This window comes from Bubalus bubalis, chromosome 2 (genome assembly GCF_019923935.1).
Source record: "Bubalus bubalis isolate 160015118507 breed Murrah chromosome 2, NDDB_SH_1, whole genome shotgun sequence".
Classification (NCBI taxonomy): Eukaryota; Metazoa; Chordata; class Mammalia; order Artiodactyla; family Bovidae; genus Bubalus; species Bubalus bubalis.
Window position 1 is genome coordinate 151494587 of NC_059158.1, and position 23859 is coordinate 151518445.

Below are 23859 nucleotides of genomic sequence, written 5' to 3' on the forward strand. Positions count from 1 at the left end.
AGAATCACAAGTAATGTCAGAATGATAACTTCCAACCCAAAAAAACAATCACAAGCCAATTACTTATATACAAATCAATCCTAAAGACAATTATGTTCCAAATAAAGATGTCCACAGAGGAAAATCAAAGCAACAGTATCCCTATTTACAAATGCAACTAGCCATGTCTTTAACAAGCTATAAAAATACTATTCACATTTTCAAACATACAGTAGTAGTTTTTGTGTGTTTATTTCAAAAAGGCAGCTAACTTTGAACACTGGGATTTAAATGAAACATCAATGGCTTACCAGCTAGGTATTCTTGCACCCCTGTCCTTTGAAGATACTTCAGAAGAGAGAGGGCTTGTTTTCTGTTTACAAGTTAAGAACATAAGGAAATGAATACAAATGTATATAATACCTTAAGCCTCTGCCTTTTTGGTAAAGTGTCTCCCTTTATCACCTGAACTGATCTTAGTCAACTACTTTGATGCATGTATGAGATGAGTGCTTGAGAGAGGATTTCATACGACTTATTTATTTATTTACTTTTGTGCTCTGAACTATCTAGCAGATCAATTTCATTTTCATTTGACCTTACTGTAATGGTGCTCAAGAAAGATGAACAAGTAGTCAGGTCGTGTGAAAATGCGGTTTTGACCTGCAGGAACTCAAGTTCCTGGTGCTCACAACAAGAGATGTAGGCACACTAGCCAGTGAGATGTGCATTCAAAGTTAGCTGCCCTCGCACAGCTGCTCAGTTTAATAATCGACCCATTTAACAGCAGTACCAATTTATGCTACATATTCCAAAGTACCTTACTTTAAAAGAACAGCTTACATATCTACACTTAGAAAATAACTTCCGCAGTTGATTACTGAAGTAATCCCAAAGGATTCTTGGAGTGCTATGCTGTAACCCCCTCGCTCCCCCCACCCAGCCCCTGAGAGATCCAGAAATATACAGGAAAATGACTCTCACATTAGGGAAAAGGTACAACCCCCACCCACCCCCCCATTAACTGAAAAATCTGGAAATGATACTCAAGAATCAGATGATGTCATTACTTAGGAGGTATGATTTGCTTTCCTTCAAAACAGCTACAGGCCTGGGGAAAAAACAGCTACACATCAGGGATAAAAATAGCAGTAAAGGCAAAGTGGTTTGGACAAGTTAGACTATTGCCTACAGGTATGAAATTTTGTTTTCTTGTATTTGTATATTTGAGCAAATATAACCACATGTCGTGGTGATACAGGTAAAATTCTTAGAGCATTGAAAGAAAAATGTCCTGAAAGAGCAAAAGTAGAGAAAAAAATGGCGATTTATTAGACAACATGGATTTTCATTTCTGTGAAACCGCATTCATTATATATTTGTCAGATGGATGAACGATCCAGTAAAGAGTTACAGGTGGTTCTCGGAGCTGAATAGCCTTTACCATTATAAGACTCTTCGTTATGAAAAAAAAAAAAAAAAAAAACACACAAACATATAGCAGTTGTAAAATATTTGCAATCAGGAGCAAAGTAAGATAAATAAAGTCAATACTTTGCTGGCATAATAACTTATTAGAATGTAAAGTTTTTATGAAATGATTAAATCTAAAACCTACCAAATGTATGTGCACATATGTGTTTCAAGATTCATCACAGGCTGACGAATTCTTACAAAGAATGAAGTAAGAGACTCAATCTTCATGGAAAAGCATAATTTTAATTTCATAAAGCATACTCTGTGCAGTCATTTATTTAAGAAATAATTTAAACAATGTCCAGATTGTTAGTACCTTTTATGGAAAAGTCAGACGTTTGAGGGCAGAGGCTAAATCAGTATTTCACAAAGCAACACGTGGGACCTCAGAGTTCTATTATGGCTTGAGACAGGCACAGCATCACGAGGGCCACTTTGAACTGAGGTGGCAGTAAGTGAGGAAAACAGAGTAATCATGCCAATAGGAAAAGAAGTAAGGCCAGGATTTTCCTATAATGTCCAGAGAAAAATGAATTTTTCTGTGATTCCTAACAAGATAATCACTTACTTGCAGAGCTGACTATCAAAGAGTATTTTCCAGGGTAAGCATGTGAATACCTCCATGAAATTAGGGCTTAGAGTCTTTTCGGCTCATGACTAGAGAAGCATTTCTGTGCCCTAAAGATCACCTGACTCTGAAGAGGTGAGGCAGGGGTCTGCAAAAGTGACATGTCTTACATTTTTGCAACTCTATAAAATCAGGGGACTTGAATCAAGGGTCTAAATTTTATCTATTTATTTAGTTTTTACAGAAACTTCTTTTTTAATGAAAAGAACAAAGCAGCCCATGGTGTGAAAAATCATTTCCATATAAAAACACAAGGGCTCCTCACCCAACATGGTGCCCACAACAGCTTCATGTTTGCAATTGTGGAAAGAACAACTCTTGCGAAGTTTCTCTGGGATTAGAAAAGATTGTATTACTTCTACCCAGAGGTATAAACAACATCAAGGTCTCCATTGATACTGTTACTCTGAAATGATGTCCAGTCTATATCTCTGTAATATTATTCCTTCTTAAGCAAATGGCAGGAGATATGAGTCTGCTTTTAGGTGTCTGCATGGGTACAAGACTGTCCTTTAAAGGCCATATATACTGAGAAGCCTTTAAAGGACAGTTTTGTTCCCATGCAGACACCTGGGGACGCAAAGAGTTGGACACGACTGAGCGACTTCACTTTCACTTTCTTTCACTTGCATACTGAGAGGCCAGGCAGAATTCTCTGCCTTCAGCATAAACAGCAGATTTACTTTTCTGGCTTTTCAACAACTAGATGCTTATCCACCCGAAATTCTCATTGGTCCTATTAAAAATTATCTGGTTATTAACTAGAGTCCAAAATAATGGAAATACAGCAGCTTGCTTTAGTATTTATTTCTCAGAATATTGTTAATAAATTCCTTGGGTTCTTTTTGGAAATGGGACGGTATCATGGAAAAAAGAAAGGATATGTCACAAAATTAAATGCATTTTGTTTGTTTGCTATATGGTGCCACTCATTCTTTTGTCTCTGCATAAGGTAATAGAACATTTTCATTTCCGTCACTTCATTTTGAAAATTCTTACTTAAAGTCATATTTGCCTGTTAAACTCTACAAGGTGGTGTTTTGCAAAACAAATCTGAAAATTTTCTCTTTACATGGAAAACATTTTACAAGCAGTCAAGGAATAAGAGAATGGGAAAAGAATTGTAATGCTTTAAAGCAAGTTTTCATTAGTGAAACTCACTTTTTACATGCCTACTTTCAGCTAAACCTAACAAATAATAAATTTAAGTGACAAACATTTTTTTACAACACAAAATCCATCCTACATCTTCATATCCTGCATTTTATTTTGCTACATTATTTTTGTGATTAGTTTCCTAGTTTGATAGTATTAAAATCATTTAACATATCTTAACCTAACTAAATCTACATCTTACAGCATTATCATGGTTCTGCCCAGATATATACAAGCTTTCATGGTCACCTTTTCTATTACCTTATGAACTACATATACTAGTTAAATAATCAACATTTATAGATGGATGAATAATTCAAGTTTTGAAATAAAGTTTAGATAGCTCTAGAAAAACATGTATTTACATCCTTCCCTGTCAGGCTTAACCAATTTCCTTTTTTTTTTTTTTTAATTTTTGACACTTCAAAAAGCATGTTGATAACCCTTCCAACTTCATCTACGAGCAGAACCTCACAGTCCTGCTGGTTTGTCCTAGGCATTGGAAATATACATGATCTTCATGCCAAGTCCTGATTTACAAGGTATTAACATATACATTATACACTTAAAATAACACTATTTCTCTTCTCCAGCTACAAATATTCATTCTTCCTGATCTACTAAGAAAACAAACTCAAATTTTTACTTTATACATTTTAATCTGATTTGAGTTTTGCATTGATTTTTTATTCCATGTTAAGAGTATTACCCGAGAAAGAACTCTGCTCCTCAACTGTGCCACTAGTAATTTGGAAAATCAACTGTTATCCAGTAGTTCAAGCACCTCTTTGTGGTTCAGGATGCTTTGTGGTTTTGGGTCTACCTTGGTTTAGAAGACATCTTTTCTTACCTATTTAAGAACTACTGCCCTGAACAACCAATTAGTTATACAGTTTTTCTTACCTGGAAATAAGATTTCCCAAGATAGGTCTAAGCTACAAGATATGATGATTAAAAAAAAAATACAGTCTGTGTAATTTGACTATTTTCTTCAAATTTATTTAATTGGTTCTGCATATTTGCATTAATACAACTAGCCTGATATCCCAATGCACTTTGAAGGCTTTAATTGGTATTTTAAAATTTCGTTCTATTGAGTCGAGTAAGTTATTCTTTGGAACAAATAAACTTTTTTTTTCTCCCTCTCATACACTTTGAAATATGTTTTCCTGGGGGACAAAAATAAAACAAAAGAGAAACTCTTAAAACAATGAAATCAAGTACGTACTAGAGAAATCATTCAAAAGGAACAATTAGATTCTTGTGAAGCATTTTAGGTCATTTTGGATTATACGTGCATCTATCTCCAGTTATTAGTACCTGTTATGTAAAAGTCTTATGTTCCCAGGATGAAGGAGATACTACCTTTACTGAATATATTTCTATTATCTTAACAGTAAAATAATTTTCTTTCCTTCTCTAAGTGATTCTGCTTGTCATTTTCCCCAAAAAACCGTATGAATATCGTAAATCAGGAGAAAAAAGTCAAGCTCTAGTATCCAACAAGGATACTGTCAGTGATAAGTTGGTACAGATTTATCTAGAAAAAGAGGTTTCTATCTAAACTTCTATAAATGATGATGTGAGGACTGCTTTTCCTGGAGACTCCTCTGACTGGGTAGAAGAACTCTGAGCTCTTAGGCTGTGGCCCTGAATCATTCTGTCTTCACCCCCGGGAAATTCATGTTTGAACTTCACTGTAAGACCTCTCAAAAAACCCCTCCTTACTTGACCTCATTCTTTTAGTTTCCCTCACTTTTCACAACTTTGGAAGAAATCAATTCCAATGTCTCCAATGTTCTTGGGCAAAAACCAACATCTACTGCTGATTTAATGGTTAAGTTAGAATCCGGAAATGACACTTAGCCAGTGATACAATACCCTTTTAGACCAGTTTGCGTTTGGATGATAACACTGAAACTATCCTATGTGTTACCTTCAGTAACTTGTAGGACGTTTCACTCATGTCCCAGATGAGTTCACAGACGATCTTTTAACAAATAGCTGATTCTATATGATTGTTCAAAAAAGAGTCCATGCAATTGTATTCTTTGAATTATAAAACAAATTAAATGTCATTCCAAATACATTTTAATTGTAAAATTTTAAAGTTAGGGATAGTATTGCATTTATCTGGGTGTTCTCCACATAACACAGTGCTTTTAGTAGACTATAAATAAATTTGAGTTGAAAAATAAGGGAGCTGAATGGGTGGAGAGACTTACTTTTTCAAAATAGGCAGAAACCTAGATTTCTTGTCATTTTTTTCCCTACTGTTTCCCATGGAGATTTTCAGTCTGTTTTCAATTAGGTGATTCATTCTGGAGAAGGAAATGGCAACCCATTCTGGTATTCTTGCTTGGAGAATCCCATGGATGGGGGAGCCTGGTGGGTTACAGTCCATGGGGTCGCAAGAGTCAGACACGACTTAGCGACTAAACCACCACCACCAGGTGATACATTCACATTCCCAATATTTTATCACTGGAAAGAAATATAGTTTACAAAATTCCAAATAAATTGGGGCAGATTTTCCTAGAAGGGGCAGATTTATATCCAATTTTTCTAATTGCTGACCTGAGGCCTCCATTTTTCTGAAAACTCAACCCTATCCTTTGTTTCTATTGCTCATCTTAACTCAAGAGGTATTCTTCAAAATGATACACAATAAAGATGGCTCTAGAACTAGGATGCTGTTTGAAGAAAAAGAGTTATATAACGTATCAAAAGGGTAGTATGTTGTATATTAAAATAATTACATGAGAAACTTTTTTCACATTTATTTACAACTTTTAACCCAAGGATCTATCTAAAGCAGTGAATGTTTGTTTATTTCTTTTTGTTATACCAATTTATGTGCAAAGTTACCTTCCACTTAATATAAATGAGTCTTATACTAAAAATTCCATGGAATTTAAGCCAATCCTTACTTGCATTCCTTCAAATGGAGTGTATAAACTGAACAACTTTCCTCATGTAGAAAATGTGATATTACATGTGGAGCATGTACTGACTCTTTTACCATAATCCCCTGATACTCTTCCAAAATCCTAACTTGCTTGGTTTGGCACTTCCACAGTCTTTCTTTATCTTAGCTCTTTAAAAAAATGTACTCAAATGTGTTATTTTGCTGGTTGCTTCCATATTGCTTCATTCAAAATCCAAAATGAAGTTCAGAAAGAGAACAAATAAAATTACAGCTCAAGTGCAAACTACATTTCTGAGTATCTGTCAGGTAGACATACTCAATCCAGTGTGTTTCTTCCAGTTCAAAGGATTCCCCATTGGACCACCCCTGAAAGTGTCAGTAGTTTTTATGAACCACGCACAACTGTCTCTTAGTTTCCCTTCTATTCTTAACATTATTACTACCTATCAAGTACTGTCTTTCATAGACGGGAAGAAAATGAAGAATATAAAGGAATGGAGGGAGGAGAATCCATATTCAATACTGTAAAACACAAAAGTTTGATTTAATGTTATATTTGACCAATACCTTGGCCTCCCCTTCTAATTTTAAAGACTGTATATTTAAAATAGTGGCCATTTCACCATATTAAAATATCTCTTTTTACAATTCTTTCAATTTATAGCAACACCTAAGAAGGTTTGATGTAAAAATCTTTGCAATTACAAATTAAAGCTGAAGATATAGGAGAAAGTAATATGAAGAGACAGATCAAAGCAAAACAAAGTGATAAAATAAAAAAGCTCCCCAAACATAATTACTGGTTATAACTTGGATGAAGATTCAAAGATTATGAAGGCTGAGTTGGCCATTCTTGCTTGTCAAGACAGAAACTGGTGGAGAATGAGTTTGGATTTTCAATCTTAAGTTACTATCATACATTGTAGAAAAGGTTATTGTTTTGTTCTACTGAAAACGTCCTTAGGATTACCAGGGATGTTGAAAATATACGGATCAGTTCCTGCAGATAGGAACAGATAGCTTGGATCTTTCAAGCATCTGCTTTGAAAGAAAGGAAGGAAGGAATAAAAAGAAAAAAAAAAATGGTGGGGTGTGGGACGTGGAGAACTAGTTTGACGGCAGGCAGTATTGCCTCCTATTTGCGTGTCCTTTTCTAGCTGTTCCAGTCTCCTAGCCAACCCATGCAGAGAAATGAAGAAACAGTGTGGTTCCTCCTCTCTTTCTCTTTCAGTCCTTCCTTCTAATGTTCAAGTTAGATAAGCACAAAATTAGCATTGCATCTCTATAGCTTCCACTGGGAAGTGTCAAAACTACTGGCCTTGGGAGTAGAAGGAAGAAAACAAGAGAAAGAGAGGCGGCGGGAAATGAGAGTGGGCGTGTCTCTCCACCTGAAAACCACTGCGGAGCTCACACCACAGTATTCCGGTGTCTGTAGGGCGGCGGAGGCAGCACAGTGCCTGGCTTCAGCGAGAACTCAGAGAGGTATTCGGGATTCTCGGCCACAATAGGCCGGATCCGTCCATTTTGTTTATAAAAATATTTTGTGCTGTACTCCTGCAGGTAGTCTGGGTGCTGAAGGGTGCTCCGAGGTGGCAGGCTGTGGTTCCAGTAGTCGGGGTTGTCGAATGCTTTCTTGGCCTTCTCTGGCACAGACAGTACGCTGTTCTTCAGGTACTCGGCGTTCCCCAAGGCGTTGGCAAAGGTGTTGAGGTACAGCGGCTCGTTTACATACTCATCTTCTGCCTTGGGTGGACCACTGGAAGCGCTGTGATATTCGGGATTATCCAAAGCCTGAAGGTCTCCATTTTTCCTCCGAGAAACGAAAGGGTTCTCCTCCACAGGGTTCAGGTATTCTGATGGAATACAAAAGTATCAGTTAACATCTACTTTCTGGAAAATGTAATTCTGGCCATGGTTATACAGGACGGTTTCCCCAAAACTATTTTGTTGATTACAACTGTCATAGGAAAGAGGAGTAAGTGGGCAAAAACATGTTAGTGACAAAACAAGGCAGCAACAGAGCCAACGTCAGAGTTCCTGTCCTTCAGAAAGAAGGAAAGACTGTTCTTCTTTCCTTCTAATTATATTTGTCTCTCCTACATATTGCAGAAGGAAAATGGCAACCCACTCCAGTATCTTTGCCAGGAGAAGTCCCTGGACAGAGGAGCTTGTCGGGGTACAGTCCATGGGGTCGCAAATGGTCAGACACGACTGAGCGACTCACACTCCTACACATGGGGCCGGTTGTTTAAATGCTTCTGTTTTTTAGAAGTTAGTCATTTCTGTTAGAAAATCAAACAACCTATCAGGATTAAATAGCCTTTAACTGTGGAGAAGTGAGAATTCTAAAAATAGTGTTGGAAAATCAAGATTAACTTCATGCCATCATAAATGAATGAAGTAAAAGAATAGTGTTTCTTAGTCTGTGTTTGCTGGGAATGTCTGCATAAGTAATAACGGTTTGATTATAGATGTTCCCTCAGAAAGATAAACACACAGTGAAGAAAACATCTAAGGAAAAGACTCAACTAATCAAATCAGATAAATAGTGAACATGCTTTTAAATTGACTTGCTTGATAGTATGTAAGCTTAACAATAAATATAATTGTAACATTTATTTCCAGTAGCTAATCATAATCATAAGATAGTAAACTATAGTTTGAATCATGTGAAATTACTATTTTGTAGGTTGAAACCAGTCTTAGAGCAGCTATTTTGTATGATTCAATATAATAAATTTATCTAGAATAGGTAGAATTTTTTTTTAAAATGCTGCTAATTAATACTGCTTCCCTCAAGTTTAATTCTACCCCTCTGTTTATAGTGTAGACTATACATAGACATATCTACACATATGTAGCATATCCTCTTTTTAAATATATGCACAAAAATGACACTTTAGCTATTCCTGTTTTGGTGTCAGGGTAGGAAGAGGGCCTGTTTGTTGAGATACTACCATTCTGAAACAAACTTCCTATCCCCCATACCAAACTTGACAACATAGAGAGAAAAATCTTATCAATCCAGGGTTATTTTTTCCTGGATATAGAGCTGTTGGATATAGTTAACTATTTAGCATCATGTGCAAGTTAAGAGACAGTAATGAAAAATCCCATGGACAGAGGAGCCTGGTGGGCTACAGTCCATGGGGTCACAAAGAGTTGGACATGACTGAGGACTGAGCAAAAAGTAATAATAATAATGAATATCCTACCATCAAATTCACAGATTACAGTTCAGTATCTTACAAGGCACTATCACTTCATCCTCACAACAATCCTGTGAAAAAGGCATGCAAGCTGTATTTTTCTAGCTTTGTAGACAGAAAATTGGGATTAAATGATGCATGAAAGATACAATTAGTGTTGAAGTAGAATTCAAATTCCCTAACTTATATTGAAAGATCCTCTTATTCTATGGCATGGTTTTCACTGTTGCCCTTATAGGAAGGAGTAGGTTGAACTTTATACTTCATTACAAGTTTTAGTTTGAATGGGTCTCAAAGCTACTGTCATTTTAAGAAAAATATATAAAAAAAAAATTTAAGGGAGTCAGAATTGGATTTTTCTTACCAGATTCCTGAAATTTCTCCATTGAAAATATAGGTATGTCTATACTAAAATTATCTGCTCTCTGAGAACTGGGCTAGAATAGAATAACCTTCTACAGAAACGTGGGTTTCTTAGCACACAGAAATAAAATCTGGGGATGGTCTACCTACTGTGAGTCTACACAGACTGAATTGCTTTTCTCTTGGAAGGTTCAAGGTACCTTTTCTCAATGCAATCTGCTCACCTATTGTCCTAATGCAAATTTGTATAGCCATGTGGTTCTGTAGACAGGAATAGTTTTATGGCTGAGTTGAGAATCTTCCCGGGGAACATTCCACTTTCTGAAGGATCTGTCAAATCTTCCCAAAACCTACATTTGTGTCACTACTAGGCTACTCAAACATCCAATTCTTCATTACAGTAATACTTTTATACATATGGAAGTGGATATATTTTAATAGGTTACTGATAATATGTACTTAGTGATGCCTTAACTGCATATTACAAAAGTGAATATAACTACATATTAAGGGAGATAAAGGACCTTCATACAGTCTTAAAATATAATTTACTGTGACACTAAGACTCTGGGACACAGTCATCAGTTTTTAATAACAGTCATCCATCTTCTCTTTTTTTCTGATGCTGTTAACATAGAAGGAAAGAGTTTTTTTCAAAATTGAAATTTATTTGGATATTTAACATTCCTACTACTAACTTTGTAAAGTTATTGCTGTGCTTCCTAAAACCATAAACTATGAATATTTTCAAGATGTGATGGTATACATATAAGTATACGGAGGGCCAGAACTTTAATTTTTGAAATGTACCCTATCAGAAGTCATAATTTCCTATAATAAGCTGGGTCATTTAAATGACACCATTTTAATGCATCAATCAAATCTTTTATTGATGCCATCAAAAGCTTTGGACACTTTTACCAATAATACCAGTTTTTATGATCACCAATGGAGCAAGGGTTCTGAAATCTTGTGATATGCTGCCTCATTTAAATACTCCAATAAAGTTATGTTTATATCAGTGCTTCTCAAGCTTAATTGTGCATAAAAGTCTCCTGGGGATCTTGTTCAAATGCAGATTCCTAATCAAGTGGGGTCTGAGATTCCAGTTTCTAAAAAAGCCCCTAGATGATGTGGATGCTGTTAATTCAGATAGCCTACTAGGAGTAGCAGTGTCTAGGCCTTTTGTGGGTCACAAATGTTACACAGGCAAATGGTTTGGCAATTTCCCTTCTAGACTTTGCTTATGTTGATGAAAGTAAATGTCAAATGCCAGTCATTTCTGAGCATTCTGCTTGTACCTTGTTTGGGTTTGTCTCGCATAGGAGTCATGTAACCTTCTTCATCCAGCTCTCCTCGTGGGCTCCGTTCTGGGGCAAACACTGTGGGGTCAGCGCTGTATCTCTGGGTGCTACTGTCCTCTTGGACGTGGGGCGCCATGGACTTGCGTAAGGTGCCATTACAGCAGGAGTCATCAAAAATCTCTGCGGTAGCCCCCTGAGCAATGGGGGCTTCTGGGATTGTGCTGGTGGTGGCCCTGTAGGGCATGGGCACTCCTTGTTCTGCAGCGAAGCCCCCGTCTCGGTAGACAAACTGGTTCTGTCAATAGTAGAAACACATTTGGAGACCAAAGTTATTGGGAGGAATAGCAATCAAAAATATGGATGTTAATAACCAAAAGGATACAGACATTTGTCTTTCAGAGCAAAGTCAGAGTTTATTGGTTTTTTTTCCCCCTAATAGTTAATGAGTCTGAGTTATAGACTAGAAACACCTAAAATTCCAATTTTGTCCTATAAAGTAAATTAATTGTGGGAAAACAATTTGGAAATATATGTTTTAATTTTACTAACCACCTAACACATGGGCTAATAAAAAGTATTTCATATTCTTTCCCACAACTGCCTATTTTTAATGTAAAAATTCAAAGTGAATTTTCAAGACAAATGGCAATGTCATTAACTATAGGCAGTTGCCATTATGAACAGAAGCACAGTGATGACATTTGAATAGTGATAGTTCCTTACTGCCTTCTAGTCTGTTGTTACTATAATTTTGAGTCTATAGTACATAACTAGAAAATCATCACCAAAATTCTGACTTTTTAGCACAAGACCTATAATCATGGAAATAAAGATAACCTCCTCACCCAGAAGCATAATGTATGAGCCCAGGTAAATTTTTCAGATGAAAATCAAAAGCTACTGTGGATGAATGACACCTTAGCTCTGGATTATCTACTGAGATAAAACGTATCTACATAGGCAGCTACACAAGCTACAGTAAATTCTTAACTCACTGTTGGCAAAGGCAAAATGAGGAAATTATGGTGAGACGAGACAGAGGAAACATGATAGGCAAAGACCAAAATCCTAAAAGATGAAGGTTGATTGTGAAATACTTACTCCTGACATAGGGGTGTAGGCAGGAGGAGGGCTGTGTCCAATTTCACTCTAATAGGAAAGAAAAATGGAATGATGGATATAATAAGAGGTGATATGAATGGGAAAAAAAGAAAAGAAAAAGAAAAGCCACATGAGTTGTACGAACCAATAGGGAACATGTGCACAACAGTGATGTTTGCTAAACAGTAAAATTTTATGTACTCTGATCTCGAGAACGTTTATTTATATATTTTGAGAGTACTATATATAATTCAGTCCCTGTAAAGGAAAATTAAAAAGAAAACTTTTAAATGCATTAAAAATTATGTTGACAATAAATATTCTTCTGCTGAACCCTGAAAGAAAGGGAAAAGTAGTAAATAATAAACTAGAGTTATAAACAAGGAATGCTTTCCTCTGTTATACTTTAGGTGACTGGAATGATCACATATCACCACATTAGTTTTTCTCCTATAAGAAGCTTATCTAAAAAGAGATGGAAGTAGATATCAATTTTCTTGGAATAATTTTTGTTATCAAATTACATTTATTCTTTACCACTTCAGCTAAGGGTCAGCTTCTCAAACTTTTCTTATAGAAAGGGTAAATAATATTTTCTCATTAGTCTCTTTTTAAGTGAACAAACAGCAGAAAATCTTGAAAAATTGGTTTCTTTCCTGGAAACATGCTTTACATACATTACTTTTATGTATTTAGAATCAGTTGAAATTAGATAGCAATTAGAAAAAAACCCCAAAAAGACATATTCTTATGGCTTACAACTCTAACCTATGGGTTAAATAAAAGTCAGTATAAAAATATGATAAAATATTAAGGATAACTTTCTTTAGGCTAAGTACAGGAGATATATGAATGCCAATTCTGTTTCTTAGCGCATATATATATATATATATATAAAATACCAATCATTTATTAAGCACATTTCTTGAGAAACCACTATCTGTGTATGCACAAGGCACTTTTCAAGGCACTTGAGATAATGAATAATTAAGGTAAAAACAGTTGGTTTTGTGAACCTTTCATTCTATACCTTCTGGCTTTAAGTGAACAGATATGACTAAAATAAACCTCAAAGACAACATCTTGAAACATCTATAAAACAGAGCTAAATCTTATTCCAGGTCAATGTTTTTATAATTTATAGATTGACAGAACAACCTAAGAATATGGTTCCACAGAGATTAACTGTTCAGTACAAATTAATAGCAACTAGATAATAGAATTTTCCTTAACCGAGTCTTCTGAACTTAAGGGGACAAGCTCTGAACACCTACACTGAATTTAGATTTTAACTCTGCCCATAACTGAGTCACTTATGTGATGGTACAGAAAATATTTATATCTTTCTTTCTCTAGTAACATAACTAACAACACACTAAAGGATATAACATGGAAATTTGGATATATTTGTTATGCAATGCATAGGAGGAGCTTTGTAGAGTAGACAGATTGTTGTATGGTATTGTTGGGACTGAGCTCCAGTCCCAATTATGAGTGATGTGGTCAATCATGAAATATCTCATTTTCGTCCTTGGCCTCTTTGCCTTATTCTTAATGAAGATACCTATTCTTAATGGAGAAATAAGGTATTTTACATATGAATAGGCTTTGTAAACTCTGCACTATTATACAAATGTAGAGGATATATAAAATTTAAATGTTCACACCTGCTAAATCAGATTTTTAAATTCAAGCAATCAAACTGCCAAGGCTTCTCATCAAAGAAGCATTTTTAAATGCTTACCTGTTTTCCACATCACCTGAAATATATTTTGCTATCTTTCAGAAAGTTATTAAACCTAATTCATTTGTTCATAAATTTGAGAAAGAAATTTTTCATATAATACAGTGATATGTTAAAATAGAGAGCTGGTATAAAAATATGACACCCGCCTGTTGGAACTTTATCATATTACAAATCTTGGCTTTACCCTTTCATTAAACTTGAATTATTTGGCAAGCATTTAGTAAATATTTGTTAAATTTCTATGATAAAAGCATAGGGATTATGTTAGATGCTGGAGATATCATGATATACTAGGAAAGGCTTGGCCAGTGGCCTTTCCCAGTTTACATTGTATGATCAAACATTTCCTGAGATTGTTGAAAGAAAAAAGCAAGAGTAAAGTGAGGATGGAGTGAATTTATTTCAATTCTATGATTATATATTAAAAGGCAAAGTATTTCAAAGTACTCATAATCACCAGTGTTCCTTTGACCTCTTATTTGCAAGAGTTGTTATACTGGGTAATGTTTGAATTGTGGCTGAAAAAATAGCACTGCCTGCTACATGTTTAGCATTTTATAAAACTTGAGAGATAAATGATCAAAAGAATAACTTACAAGTCATTCTTCATCAGGAAATACTTTATTATCTATATGCATTATCTGGGCTAGGCCATCCTCAATTGTAAAGGCATCATATTAAAAATCACTAGACCTCTTGCAGTTTGTGTGTTCCAAGACAGGAAGGGTGGCCATGCTTTATTTGAATGCATCTGCTGTCCTGCATTTATAAATCTTTCCATTAGCAACCGGCCAACTCTGCTTCTGGACACACTGCCAGATACCATCACAGTAATAAGAGTGTCTTCATGTTCTTCCTAGTTTTTACCATTAAAATGGGAAAAAATGCTAAGCAAAGTCCCCTTAGTGTTCATTGTTTTTAGGGTTACTGGCTGCTTTTTATGTTTCTGTTTCCATTTTTTCCATTTGCTTTTTTTTCTGTTTTCCATGATAAAAAGCACCTCATTCATATCTCCCTGGAAGGGCAATACATCTACAAGGGAACATCTGTGAGGCCAATTAGCTGGGCTGGAAATGTGATATAATTGTTGTTTAAATATACTTAAATTACATGTTAATCACTATGTCATAATTTATAGGCTTTGAAAATAACTTTTTGTACTTGAGAGCCAAGCCAGATTTTACTTGTTTTTGCCATTTTTAGTTTGTAACAAGCTCTTCTCATTCCCCACACAACCATCCCTCCAATTCCCCACACTTGAAGAGCTGAACTTTTAATACTGCAAAGAATGACAGCTGCAAGTAAATTGGATGAGTAAAAATTAAGATCCCCACGATCAGAATGAGCTGGAGTGACCTTAACGTTCTAAGCATAACAAAGCAGTGCTCTCAGTTAAAAGGCTTTTGTTATTTTATTGTGCCACTTTCTAAACTGTCTATCAAAGCCTGGCTTTGAGGTTCTTCAGGAAGCAGCACTGGGTACATCTGTTCAATTAACTAGCAAGGGGATTTATTGTCAGCAGGACAAAGATAGAAAGAGGTGGGCTATAAACTGGCAGGTGATATGGAGCTTGTTCCTGGTGGGGAACTATGTAAGGGTGATGAAGAGAGTCAAGTTTAATTTGTGGCTGTAATCACTGGGACACTGTATGATTAACTTGGACTCAAATCCCAGGGGTTATAGAGAAGGCAAATGTCAGAAAATATATCAAATACAGTATTAAATGGATATTTACATATACCATGTCCTAAAATTTACTTTTCAACTGAACGATAAAAATTTGAACCTTTGTCTTATTACATGTGCTGCATTTCTCATATTTATTGTTTTAATTAAAAGTATTATATTATTCCTATGAAATTTTACCTTGTTAACTCAGTGAAATGTTAAATTGTTAAATAGATGAATCGTTAACCATCATATTTTCAAAAAATATTATACAAATCTATCTTCTTAGGAAACAAACAAAAGTACATGCTTAATGCCTACTTTCTATTTAAATTAAAGATGTGCTTAATGAGAGTTTTTTTAATCTTCAGATAATTGTTACTCTCAATATTAGCCATAGGATTAAAGTTTCTAGGGCCAAGAATCACCCTAAATCCTTTTAACTAAAATGGCATGTGTCTCTGTATGATGGTGCTAATCCATCAGCACTGATTTATTACCTGGACACTTGCACATGTTAAGTATGAAGAGTTCTCAATTTTTTATCCTCTTTGGCATACATCCTTAACACTGATGGGCATTTTTCCATTTCACAGGTCAGGTAGTGGACAGAGAGAATGCCCCTTTTTTTGTATTATGAACAATTTTTGATGTTTGGCTGTAACTCTTTATCTTTTTTACAACTGAGTTCAATACACCAGCATTTGAGACATTTGGATTTTGGATCTTCATTTTTCATAAGACAACTGGAAGAAAACAAACAAAATATATTCACATTCCCCAAACTAATAAGAACTGGAGAAGCCTATTGAATTTAGGCAGTTGTCATATACACGTGCATGTGTGTGAATATATATGTTACACAAAATGTTTTTTGTCTGTTTATATGTGTTTATTAATGCACTCATTTATCTATCTAGTTTGATTATATGAAATGCTACTTTTAAAACAACTTTTTTACTCTACACAAACAGGGCTTCCCAGGTAACACTAAGGTAAAGAACCTGCCTGCCAATCCAGGAGACAAAAGAGATGCAGGTTCAATACCTGGGTTGGGAAGATCCCTGGAGGAGGGCATGGCAACTCACTCTAGTATTTTTGCCTGGAGAACTACATGGACAGAGGAGCCTGTAGTCTTCGGCTGTAGTCTACAGGGTCACACAGAGTCAGACGTGACTGAAGAAACTTAGCACGCACACACTCTATACATAAACAAAATAATAATGATGATATAATAATAGATAATATAATGGCATCGTATTATAGTAAAAAAGTTAATTACAATGACCCTGTGTGCCAGTTGAAGGCATATTAACTTGGGCTTTCATCTTTTTTTCACTTTTCACTAACCCTAGAGCTTAATTATAAAGTCCACTCTGTTTCACAGATGAATATATTACTTCTCTTAGGAAAACTGAGAAATAGCAAGGAAGCTAACCTGTATTGTAAACCTACCATATGCCATGGACTAGAATATTTTAAGTTTTATTTATTCATATGACCTTTCAAGATAAATATCATTATTAAAAATTATGACTCCCATTTTGCAGGTGAGAAAACAGGACCAGGGAAGTTTAAAGTCCTTCCCATGCATAAACACAGCCACTGGTGTATAACTCCCTGAATCTAACTGCTGCTGCTGCTGTTGCTGCTGCTAAGTCGCTTCAGTCATGTCCAACTCTGTGCGACTCTGTAGACGGCAGCCTACCAGGCTCCTCTGTCCTTGGGATTCTACAGGCAAGAACGCTGGAGGGGGTTGCCATTTCCTTCTCCAATGCATGAAAGTGAAAAGTGAAAGTGAAGTCGCTCAGTCGTGTCTGACTCTTTGCAACCCCATGGACTGCAGCCTACCAAGCTCCTCCGTCCATGGGAGTTTCCAGGCAAGAGTACTGGAGTGGGGTGCCATTGCCTTCTCTGCCTGAGTCTAACACCTTCTCATTATTCCACAACTAGATTTTGACTTTAGCATTTCTATTCTCTGCCCTCTCTGCCACTGTATAATGTTTCAGCTCTTCTCTCAAATAAGATATTATGGCTTATCTTTCTTATGAAAAACCAACCTAAAGGAGAAATTTGACAAAGTAACTAGACTTAATTATAAAATACTGATAATGGCTTACTATGTTGTCTTCCCATCTTATTTGCATTTTAATTTATTCAAAGGACTTAAACAGGAAAGCTACTAGATGTAGAATGTTAAGTGCTAATAGAGGATATATGTGTGTGTTTATATAAACTATGATTTTAGATCAACAAGACGAACTGTGAAGGAAGAACAGATACTCATATACATGTCTATGTAGATTACTTACCTTACCAAGAGCAAAAATTAACCCTGAAGCAGGAGGAGATGGTTTTGAATAATGGGAGAGCACAAAGATTTTCCATGACAGCACTCCTGCCTATGGATTTATTATTCCTAGTCCAAGCTTAGTCAATAAATTCCTCTTCCTGCTCCACTAAGGGTAAGTAAGCTATTGTTTCCTCAGGCAGCAACTCCTGTAGACTTTCCAAATATTAGTAGAACAAGAGGACATTCCCTGTTTAAATACTCATGGTTAGATGAGTCAATAAAACGGGAGCTGAAAATTCCACACTTTATACCTTTCTGTATGTTCTTGTTACATGATGAAGTTGAAGAACATTATTAGCATAGTCAAAAAAGAAAGGTTATAAAGAAATATGACTTTACATTAGGGCCAACATTCCTTAGCTTGATTTTAAGATGAACAATAAGAATTTTGTCACCTCTCTTGATATTAGTAATCGTGTAAAATTTATATCTCTTTATCCTGGGATGAAGATGGTAAATATATCTTTATTTTTTGTTCTGGCAACTTTCTTTTGCTTACATTCTTTTTGCCAACATACTGTAATATTTGAACCTTTTCCTAATTATCACTTTAGCTACTAGTTGACATATGTATCCAGAAATCTAAAGAGGAGAACTTTTAGGGGTTTCCTTAAAGATTGCCCAGCAGTTTTTTTCAGTTAGAGAAGGTACAGCCATTTTTCCGAGTTTTTAAACTTATCTTTGAGAACATCTAGTTCAACTGTACCGTCTCTGAATCTAAAGGAAATCATTAAGCCTTTACTGTGTCCAAATTCTCGGGTCATCTGACTAATTTTCCAAGTGCATCCAAAAGTAGTCTGTCTTTTTGCTTGTTTTTTATCCCAACATCATGAAGATTATTTAGTGAAGATTTCTTAATACATTAAAAAAAAACAAACACTGATGTCAGGCAACTCTCTTTTTTAAAGAGAACATTACTGTTTTATTGTTTTATTTCTCTGATGTTGGTTTTATTTGTTTATTTGTTTCTGGCTACATTGCATGACAGGTGGGATCTTAGATCCTGACCAGGGATCCAACCCATCCCCCCTGCATTGGAAGTGCAGAGTCTAAACTACTGGATTGCCAGGAAGTCCCCAAGGTCAGGCAGCTTTTGAAGATGAAAATACCATAGACATGAAGCAATTGACCACATGAGGTCCTTCTATTTCTAGGGTTGAATTCTTGAACTTTTGACATTGAACCAAGAGATTTTTAAACAATTACCTTAATCTCTTGAACCCTCAGTTTATTTAGCTCTCAAAAGGAAAATGGGCTATAGTAAAAGTAAAGGGAAAGATCAATTCCAACTATCAAATTACATGTATGTAAAATGAATATTCTGCCTGAAGTCCATATCATTGATTGCTAAATATTATAAATGTGATTAACATTAAAGCAAAAGCATCTTGCAAACTTTTCTCCCATAAACCTTTTTAAAGTGTATGAATTTTTTTTTTCTTTTTTCTCTTTTCTCTAAATGGAGCATCTGTGGAGTACCTTAGTCTGTATGCAATAAATGATTGTGCTCTGGGGAGGCAAGAGCACATCTGAATTTGACTTTTCTGGTGACTCAGCAGTAAAGAATCCACCTGCCAATGCAGAGACATGGGTTGGATCCCTGGGTTGGGAAGATTGATTGGAGAAGGAAATGGCAACCCACTCCAGTATTCTTGCTTAGGAAATCCCATGGACATGGACAGAGGAGCTTGGTGGGCTACAGTCCATGGGGTTGCAAAAGAGTCACATATGATTTAGTGACTAAACAACAATTATACACATGCTTATTGTCAATTGACATATTTTCACTTTCATAGTAGTCACCTCTATTTATATAATTAGATAATGTATGGAAATTACAGACATAGCTTAAAAATTAAGTAGTCTATAGGGAAAAATGAAAAAAAAAACACAACTATGGGCACTCTGAATGTCATTACTTTAGAATTTGAAATGCTAAGACTTGGTCTGGGTATAATATGTTTCCTTTTATACTATTGATAAAGATTTACTTAAATTACAATTATGGGGAAACAGTGGAAACAGAGGCTGACTTTATTTTTGGGGGCTCTAAAATCACTGCAGATGGTGATTGCAGCCACGAAATTAATAGACGCTTACTCCTTGGAAGGAAAGTTATAACCAACCTAGACAGCATATTAAAAAGCAGAGATATTACTTTGCCAACAAAGGTCTGTCTAGTCAAGCCTATGGTTTTTCCAGTAGTCAAGTATGGATGTGAGAGTTGGACTATGAAGAAAGCTGAGCGCCGAAGAATTGATGCTTTTGAACTGCGGTGTTGGAGAAGAGTCTTGAGAGGCCCTTGGACTACAAGGAGAACCAACCATTCCATTCTAAAGATCAGTCCTGGGTGTTCATTGGAAGGACTGATGCTGAAGCTGAACTCCAATACTTTGGCTACCTGATGTGAAGAACTGACTCATTTGAAAAGACCCTGATGGTGGGAAAGATTGAAGGCAGGAGGAAAAGGGGACGACAGAGGATGAGATGGTTGGATGGCATCACCAACTCAATGGACATGAGTTTGTGTGGACTCCGGGAGTTGGTGATGGACAGGGAGGCCTGGCGTGCTGCAGTCCATGGGGTTGCAAAGAGTCGGACATGACTGAGCAACTGAACTGAACTGATCTACACACATGTGCATGTATGTATACATATATATATTCATACATACATGAAGAAAATTAATAGCTTAAAACAAGATAATAAAGTTTTATTTAGTTCATTCAAACTAAAAAATTTTCTTTTATAGGTTGTTAGTTTATTTGTGGGCTTAGTTTTGCTTTGTTTCTACTCTTTTTCACCTGTGGATATTATATATCAGGAAGTAAATCATATTTATTAAAGCATCATTTACAGGAGTTCCACTTGGAAATGTTTCTTTTGTGGTTATTTGGAGTTATACTATTTACTTGCAAATAATAAGGCAACAGTGAAGCACCTTATATTTCAACCCCTCTTTAGTAATAATCCCAGCCAGAAAAGTTTTACTATATATTCAAAATAACTATGACAGTATTTAGAGCAATCTGTGTGTGAGAATATAAAAAATATGAAGGGCATAGTTCATGTATTGGGAGATGGAAACAAATAATATAGAAAATACAACTGCAAATTTTATAACTCTAATTTTGGCATGTAGATTTTATTTAGTGTCTTAAATGATAAGTGTTGGCAACAAGCAAACAATTTAACATAATACAGATAACGCTTTCCATGTTCCTATCATTTCAGTGTGGATCAGGTTGGAAATACCTTCAGTTATGCTAGTTTATGCAAACTGTTTACCAGAGAAAAGTGAATTTGTAACAATGGTTGGTTAGTCCAACTACTGTTCTTCAGGCTCCGAAGTGGTACAGCTGTTTCTGTAAGTAAAAAGATTTCTAACAGTCCACCTGGAATTAGGACATCTGGTTTGTGCGAGCTGATCTGAATAATGTGCTGTGAATACTCCAGAGCAGCTACTGACAGAGCAAACAGTACATGGCTGTCCCATTAGCCCAGAGCAAACACCAGTTACATTTCACAGAAACTGGCTGGTATTTACAACTGATCTGAGCCAAAATGAATATCAGATTGAAGGCAGTACCCCAAGAGAAAAAAACTTTCCTCCACAGCAACTGGTTGTCCATAGTCTAAGGAGTTTATACCATTTTTTAAAATTCCCCCAAATGTGATTTTGCTGCATGTCAAAAGGAAGAAGAAAAAACATACAAAGAATTCCTGCATCTATTTGTGAACCACTTTGGAATTTTTTGAAGTAAAAAAAAAAAAAGACCAATATTTTTAGTTTCCTATTTAAACCATTTGCTACCTATATTAGCCAGAACCATGGCCATAATAATTTTCTTTCAACTTCTAAAATAGCTAACACTTTAATAAAAAATATGAAGCCAAAAAATAAAATAGACTAGAAACTAGAGTGTCTAATTTAAATCTGACATGGATGCCAGAGATCACCCAATCTCCTTCTCCCTATTTTCAGCTGTGGTAATAGAGATGGCAGGTGACTTTGCTCAAGGTCACACATCTAGTTACTAACAACAAAAATCAATAGGCCAAATTAGAAAAATACTTTCATGGTTTACTATGAAACAAAAACAATCTGCTTGGTATCCTTCTTAGATTATGTCTGCATAACTGAGTTGGGACAAGCCAGGTGAAACTCTAAAGAAGTGAAGTCTGATTATCATGTTTCCTTTTCAATTTCAAGTCCATATTTTTTTACTGCTCCCTAATGACTGTGCAACTTCACTTTCACTTTTCACTTTCATGCATTGGAGAAGGAAATGGCAACCCACTCTAGCGCTCTTGCCTGGAGAATCCCAGGGATGGCGGAGCCTGATGGGCTGCCGTCTATGGGGTCACACAGAGTTGGACACGACTGAAGCAACTTAGCAGCAGCAGCAGCAGCAGTAACAGATGCCAGAGTTCACTGATTCTAGTCCTGGTTCTATAGGAAATGGGGCTATTTGCATCATCTCATAAAAGATGCACCATTTTGAGTCAGTAACTCATATTCCAAAACCCCCTCTCATATCTATAGTGTTATCCTCTTCTCAGGGATTTGGCTGTGGCTAGGCTAAGGGCATCCATTCAGTCTGATTAGTTTGGGGGAATTTTCTCAACTGGGTGGTAGTAGATCATAAATAGTCCCACCTCACATAACACTGAACTACTTAGTACCAACCTGTACACACATAATTAACTGCTGACCTGACATCTTCACTGGAATGTTCCATGCTTTTTCAAATGTCACTTTTCCAAAACTGAAATGAACATCACCTCTCCTGACATTAAATGGAATTCTCTTATCTTTCTTGGCTTGGTGAATAGTGTCAACTTATCCACTTGTGTAAGTGAAATATCTCAGTGTCATTTTGACTTCACCTCTATCTCATTCTTCATAAGCATCCAACGTCTACCCATTTAAACATCTTAATACCTCAAGGATACAACCATTTTCTCCATCTTCATTGATACTGTTTTAATTCTGATGTTAAGGTGCGAAATCATTTAGCATTCTAACTGGGAAATTTTGAGCATAAAAGAAAATGCTATAAATAATTAAGTCAGGAGTAATAGGAGTAAACCAGGACTCTAGGGAAAATAGGCACAGCACATGCAATGAACTTAATGATGACCACATTTCTTGACTAAACTACTATAATATTTTTCTAATTGGTCTCCTTGATCTCCTCATTCCAATCTAATATTCACACTTCATTTCCTGCTTAAAAACCTACAAGACCCGTTTTGGCTTCAGGTTAAAACACATCTCAATTTCTTGTGGCATGAAGGCTTTTTGTAGCTATGACTCCTGCCAATTTTTCCAGCTTTGTCTTTCTGCTTATTCATCATATGCCTCCAGTCAAAAAAAGTACCAGCAGTTCCTGATGGTCCATGACTTCTATTACCTCCAGTTACCTGCCCAGGTTCCAATTGTTTCCTAAACATTTCTTTCTAGTATCTTCATCTTGATTACATATTAATTCTATGGAATGCTATCATTGCCCTGTTTACATGTAATTATTGATTCAAAAATATCTATCAAGAACCTATTCTGCACCGCATATGAGTAATTCATCAATTTTATTCTAATCGTTTATTTACTTCATTAGTTTGCTATCTTTCTTAGATTGTGAATCTATTTAGAAGAAAGTGATAGTATTAGTTGCCCAGTTGTGTCCAACTGTTTACAACCCCATGGAGTATAGGCCACCAGGCTCCTCTGTTTATGGAATTCTCCAAGCAAGAATACTGGAATGGGTGGCCAGTCCCTTCTCCAGGGGATCTTCCTGACCCAGGGATCCAACTCAGGCCTCTTGCATTGAAGGCAGATTCTTTACCATCTGAGCCAAAGCCCCAGGCTATTTAGAAGAAGACTTAAATTTACTACTATATCCTTCATACCTAGCACAGGTCAGGAACATAGATGTGATGAATA

At 35.9% G+C, this 23859-nt stretch overlaps 1 protein-coding gene across 6 annotated transcripts in view; it reads right to left on the reverse strand.

Annotated features, from left to right (window-relative positions):
• Positions 1–2376: 2376 nt before the first annotated feature.
• ERBB4 (erb-b2 receptor tyrosine kinase 4) overlaps positions 2377–23859 on the reverse strand; it is a 1279207-nt gene continuing 1257724 nt past the window's right edge. For 3 of the 6 annotated variants that reach the window (XM_045164583.1, XM_045164585.1, XM_045164582.1), the window contains 3 exons: positions 12145–12192; positions 11041–11338; positions 2377–8020 (listed from right to left, as the gene is read on the reverse strand). In XM_045164583.1, coding sequence (XP_045020518.1) covers positions 7575–8020; positions 11041–11338; positions 12145–12192 — 792 coding nt within the window. In that variant the 3' untranslated portion in view covers positions 2377–7574. The remainder of the gene's footprint in view (positions 8021–11040; positions 11339–12144; positions 12193–23859) is intronic. The other 3 variants (XM_045164586.1, XM_045164587.1, XM_045164584.1) reach the window with 1 other exon arrangement.